This window comes from Trypanosoma cruzi, genomic scaffold (assembly GCF_000209065.1).
Source record: "Trypanosoma cruzi strain CL Brener 1047053517169 genomic scaffold, whole genome shotgun sequence".
NCBI classification, from domain to species: domain Eukaryota; phylum Euglenozoa; class Kinetoplastea; order Trypanosomatida; family Trypanosomatidae; genus Trypanosoma; species Trypanosoma cruzi.
In genome coordinates, this window is record NW_001849441.1 from 24,776 (window position 1) to 30,504 (window position 5,729).

General features: G+C 50.3%; 3 protein-coding genes across 3 annotated transcripts, besides 8 other annotated features; all 3 read right to left on the reverse strand.

The window, feature by feature from the left end:
- Positions 1-5,729: a sequence feature (heterozygous, Esmeraldo-like haplotype).
- Tc00.1047053509199.10 (elongation factor G2-like protein, putative) lies at positions 60-2,510 on the reverse strand (the record flags this gene model as incomplete). The annotated part of the gene is made up of 1 exon (XM_799251.1): positions 60-2,510. One exon carries the CDS (start codon positions 2,508-2,510, stop codon positions 60-62), a length of 2,451 nt encoding a protein of 816 aa, XP_804344.1.
- Positions 2,573-2,595: a microsatellite.
- Positions 2,755-2,776: a microsatellite.
- Positions 2,828-2,856: a sequence feature (AT_rich).
- Tc00.1047053509199.24 (ribose 5-phosphate isomerase, putative) lies at positions 3,174-3,653 on the reverse strand (the record flags this gene model as incomplete). The annotated part of the gene is made up of 1 exon (XM_799253.1): positions 3,174-3,653. The coding sequence occupies one exon, from the start codon at positions 3,651-3,653 to the stop codon at positions 3,174-3,176; it is 480 nt and encodes a 159-aa protein (XP_804346.1).
- Positions 3,757-3,818: a sequence feature (T-rich).
- Positions 4,021-4,054: a microsatellite.
- Positions 4,296-4,323: a microsatellite.
- Positions 4,358-4,401: a sequence feature (CT-rich).
- Positions 4,502-5,729, reverse strand: Tc00.1047053509199.40 (hypothetical protein, conserved; the record flags this gene model as incomplete). The annotated part of the gene is made up of 1 exon (XM_799252.1): positions 4,502-5,729. A coding segment is annotated over one exon (1,228 nt), but the record flags the coding sequence as incomplete, so codon positions are not given.

Here is a 5,729-nt window from a genome sequence, read left to right on the forward strand (position 1 = left end):
CACTGCTGACGCCGCACCGGCAGGGTCGTCTTTTATTGCACACCAGCATTCACCGCCAATCAATGACCTTCGTAAATGCCCAAATTCTTCATGATTCGCGAGAGGACAGCCTTTTCTTCAATCACACGGTAGTGGTGCAAGCGTGCGTACAGACTGGCATGCCCCTTCACCGCCTTCCGAAGTTCCATTGTGTAGCGAACTATGTTTCGCATCGGGACGATTGCTTTCACCGACCTCCCATCATCTTGAATGTCCACCGCAATGGCCTTCCGCTCGCTCAGAGAGCTCACAACACCACCAATGTAGGCTGCCTCCGAGAGGTGCACCTCCACCTCCATCATTGGCTCCATCGTGGCAAGATTGGCCTTGGAAACAGAGCGAAACAGCTCCAATACAAGGGAACGAGCGGCCTGCTGTAGAGGGCCCTCCGACAGCTGCGTGCCACCAAGCTTTTTGAATTCCAGCAAAGCGACCCGCACGCCGTGGAGAGGCAAACCGGCAAGGGGACCCATGTGAGAACAATCGGTGACTGCGCGAGAAAAAACATCGGTGATGATTCGTAGTTCCTCCTTCAAATTACGGTGGTGATCCTCCATGCGGCGACGTCGATCATTACGGGAACCAGCGGCTCCAGCAAGATATTTCTCCGTCAACGTCTCGTCAATAACAAAGGAACAACATTGACCTGGATCGCAGAAGCCATCTTCCTCAAGTAGTGACTGGAGTCGCAGCGAACACTCAACGTATGGGAGCTCATTGTACATCCCAATCCCATGCAGTAGCTCCACTGTCTCAAGGACTACCTCACGATATTCTACGATGGCACGTAGTAGTCGACACTTTAGTTTATAATCGTGCTCCAAGCGGGACATGACAATTTCAAGATGTAATTCTCCCATGCCACTCAAGACCATTTGACCAAAATCATTCTTATGCACACACAAGCTAGGGTCTTCAAAACTCAGCTCCTGAAGAGCAGCCTCCAAGAGGGGAATTTGCTGCTTTGTGGCTGCCTCAACAGAAAATGAAATAACAGGCGGTGGGGGTTGAATGCCCTCCAGTGTGAATATCTCATTGTTGGTGTGATCTGCATCCAGCTGAAACTGCTGGGGAGCTCGAAAAAGTGTGGCACCTGTCTTGGTAGATTGCATGAAAGCCGCACCAATCTCTCCCGCAACAAGGTGTGGAACCTCCAGCTGACGATTTGCATGTATCACATACAATTTTTCAAGATTCTCATGTCGATTACAGTTATTGTTCACAAGCGTCATATTGGGTGTTATTTTGCCGCTGTAAACGCGGAAGAACACCAATGGTTGGCGTCTTCCTTTGGGACTTGTGGCGTGCGTCACCTTAAACGCTAGCGCCAGCACAGGGACGGACGGTGCACTCGTTGCGGGTGGGAGAGGCACTATTTTTCCGTCACGCGCGTAGCCAGTGAGAGGTCGATCCCGCGGAGACGGCAGGTAGTACGTGATGGCATCCAGCAACGGTTGCACGCCCTGATCACGTCGGGATGCACCACAAAGGAGCGGCACAGCAGGCCTCGGAACACCTTGACGCAGTGTTTGACGGCGTATCGCTGCACGTAGCAGGTCACTTGGAATTAGGTCCTCTGCCCTCTTCTCATCCCCGTCAGTTTGGTCCAATAAGGCGATAACGGCGTCTGACAGTGGATCGTCGAGCTTAGTCAACGTCGAGATGAGCTCGTGACGGGCAATCAAAGCAACCTGCACAATGTGCACCGGCTCAGAGTCAAGCAAACGTAAATCCTTAACCTCCACATCCAAGCCATGGGTGCCTCCAAAACGACATGTCGTCATCTCAACGACATCTATCACGCCCTCAAAGGCGCCGTCCTCTGATTGAAGTGGAATTTGTAGCAGAAGTGGCTCCACCTCCAGTTTCTCCCGGATAGATCCCACAGACTTTTTAAAGTCGGCGTTGTACTTGTCCATTTTATTCAAGAAGCCAATCACAGGGATGCCAAATTTTCTACTTTGACGCAAAACTGTGTAGCTCTGCGCCTGCACACCGGCGGAGGCGTCAAATAAGGCAACGACACCATCCACCACCCGCATTGCACGCTCAACCTCCACAATAAAGTCCACATGTCCAGGAGTATCAATGAGGTGAATGCTGTGATTCCGCCACGAAAACGAGACGGCGGCGGACTGAATTGTGATGCCGCGCTCCATCTCCTCCTTCATAAAATCCGTCGTGGTCGTCCCGCTATCCACATCACCGATGCGCTTTAAGGCACCTGCGTAGAAAAGCATGCGTTCTGTTGTGGTCGTCTTGCCGGCGTCGATGTGTGCCACAACCCCAATGTTGCGCATGCGTGCGATAGACGATTCCAGGGCGTCGGCCCTGCTGCCTGAAGACATTGTCACGGCCCGAGCGTTCTTGAGCGGCACACACTGCGTTAGTCGCCGCACCTTCAATGCCGAATTGCAGTGCCACAACGGAGCCACCTGCCGCCAGTGGCAGCCAACATGTTGTCGAAGCATGTGGGGGTTCTGGTCGTCAAAAGATGGAAGAAGAGATTCGTCGCCTTTGATGTAGAATCCGCAAAAAAAAAAAAAAAAAAAAAAAGACACATGCACCCCCTTTATAGCTGCTCCTTTTGTTGTTGTTTGGTGGAATAAACAAGGTTTTACTCCTCCCCACAAGAGCTGCAGTGAATAGAAGGTCGGCGGCGTCAATGGACAGTGTTGTTACCGGTTAGACTGGGAATTGGCGAATCTGGGTCCAATATATATATATATATATATATTTCCCGTTTCTGTTACCATTCACCCACGCATTCCTTACTCTTCTTCTTTGCAAAAATAAAAATAAAAAAAAAATATATTTGCCGCCTTTTTCCCTCCTCGTGGCCACCGGTGTGCACAATCAGATATTTATATAAAGCCCATTTGTCTTTGGCCTACGCAGACACGCGCCTCCTCTACAGAAAATATGTCCGTTCCCCCTCCGTTAATTACAAGCGCTCGCCCTGATCCTCTCGTTCTTACCGGTTTCCCTTTTTTTTTTATTCTTTTGCCTGTATTGTTGGCGGTGGTGGAGAAATGGGGCAGAAGTGAAATGCGTTGCTTCCCACAAACACACACACACACATACAGATAAATACAAAAAATTGCATGCATTCCTGTACATCATTTCTCGCTCGCTCATTGTACCCCTTTTTTCCCGGCGTGGGAGGCTTCAATGGCTCGTATCTTCTCAATACGTCGTACATGGCGCTCCTCGCCGCTAAACGGCGTCTGCAAGAACGTAATGATGATTTCCCGAATGACCTCCACACCAGTCGTCCGCTCTCCCACGCAAACAATGTTCGCATCGTTGTGGATCCGCGACATCGCTGCGGTGTAGTGGTCATGGCAGAGGGCAGCCCGCACCCCGGGAACTTTGTTGGCTGCGATGGACATGCCGATCCCACTACCGCATGCCAGCACGCCAAATTCCACCTCCTTCCTTGCCACCATTTCCGCCACACGACTGGCAAAGTCCGGGTAATCGACACTCTCCGCCGTTTTCGGTCCACAGTACACAGGCACAAACTCGTCGCCAGCCTCCTTCACGTACAGAATCAGATTCTCATGAATGGCGAATGCCGGATGATCCGTACCGATTGCGACTCGGCGCGTCATAGTGAATTGTAATCAAGATTGACTTTGTTCCCTTTTAAAATGGTGGCAAATGTCGCACCCCTGTATGAAAACAAATGGGTATGAAACACACTTCTTATCGATGTTTCTTATTATTATTGTTTTTGTTCTTATTGTTGTTCGTGTTCACTTTTGGTTGTTGGTTTTTTCCGTTCATGGTGGCATGGAGAAAAAACAAACAATACTAGGCGCCAAAGCCTCCCTCCCTCCCTCCCAAATTCCTCCTCCAGAGATATGCACCGCACAACACAGAGAGAAGTATATATATATATGTATATTTGGCACGTGTGTGCAGGAAGAGTAGGGAAGTTATATCACTGAATGATAATGGGAATGACGAAGGGCCCGCAAAAGAAACAATAATAAAAAAAAAAAAAAAAAAATGGCCTCTAGTTTTACGGTCTGGAGAAATTCACTAGTGGTTATTGTTGTTTTTGTTTGGTGCCCTCAGTCCCGATCCCCAATTCCTCGCTTGTTTCTCCTGCCATTTACAGGGCGGAGTGCCCCCCTTCCCATCGCCCGTGTCTTTTATTTGTTTTTTTCTCGCTCTCCCTTCCCAGCCACCGTCTTTTTTTTTCTTCTTCTTCTCCTCCTCGTTGCTGCCGTGGTGTTGTCATCTTTCCCTTTTGTTTTTGTTTTTGTTGTTGTTTTTTTTGGCCCCGTCATCCCCATTCTCATTTACCCATTTTTTGTTTTTGTTGTTCTTTTTTTTTTCCTCCTTCTTCTCCTTTGCACGTGTGTGTGTTGACCCCCCCCCCCCCCCTCCCTCGCACGCATCTTCACATTCGTCATTCATCGCCACCACCAGCGGCTTGTCGCCCACGCGCCGCTCATCCCAAAAAGTAGTCAGGGAGTACACGCATTAAGTATAAAACAACACATTTTGTCTCCGCGAATGGAACCTCCGTGCAGTAGTAAATTGTCTCTACATATCGCTGGCAGGCACCGTAGTGACCAATCCACACACACATGAGACGGAACATGTTACGGAAAAAACAACCGCCGTAGCGATAGTAATACTGCTCACTCGCGCTCATAGGGGCGCAGTGGCCATGAAACAAAAAGGCCGAACAACGCGCCGATCCATCGTTTGCCGTGCAGTAGCAAGAACCCTCTCTGGGAAGGCGACTTACACAGCTCCCAACTTGCTTCGCACGACGAATCCACCTTTTGTTGCAGTGATTGGGCGCGTTTCTTTGCTTCTTCCATTTCGCATAACTTACCATCGCCAGTGACTTGAGCCTTCTCAGTATTTCGTGGACAGCATCCCCCCCACCCAAGCGAGCGGCACGAACAAAAACCAACACACATGTCGTGACAACGCAGAGTCGTCCGGCGTTCTGAATCCTCTCCGCATTTAGTGGACCCAGCATGCTGTACACAAGTTTGTGTGGCTCCTGTAATAGCGCCCTTTCAAGCCCTGCAAGCGAGCCGAGGCCCCCATCACCCCCATCATCCACAAGTTCGGGAAAAAGTGGCACCAAAAACTGCGGTGGGGGACCAATGGGTGGCAATTCGATATCACCAATGATGAGTGCCCGGTCATAATCATCAAAGAAGCAGGGAAACGGCCGCTCCTCCAGCAGGAGACGATGCGGGGATCGCAAGAGTATCTGGAGCATATCCCACAACGAAAGTTTGGAATCTGCTGAAGAAGAAGAAGACAAGGGAAGAAAAAAGGCAGAAGCGTCGCGCTCTGCCGTTTTTGCGTCGGTCCCAGAAGGGCTTTTCTTTGCGGCTGCCCGCCTCTCGCTCAGAATCGCAACAAATCGTCTCGAGTATTTCCTAATGTAATTGAGACGATTTGGATGACCTGTCACGACGTCTCCTATGCGAGCAGGACCGTCCAATGTCTCTTTCACGTCCACCGTACGTGACGTCACAGGTTTCCAGAGATAATTCACTCTGGAACGCAGACCGGGAGTCAATGAAAGAAGAAGGCTGCGCAAAAACAAGTTTGTGTCACACCCGTGACGGCACATGCGCCGAAGAAGAACCCTCGCAAACGGCTCATTTTCCTCCCTATCTAATGGTGGTAGACGCAACAGCTGCTCGACA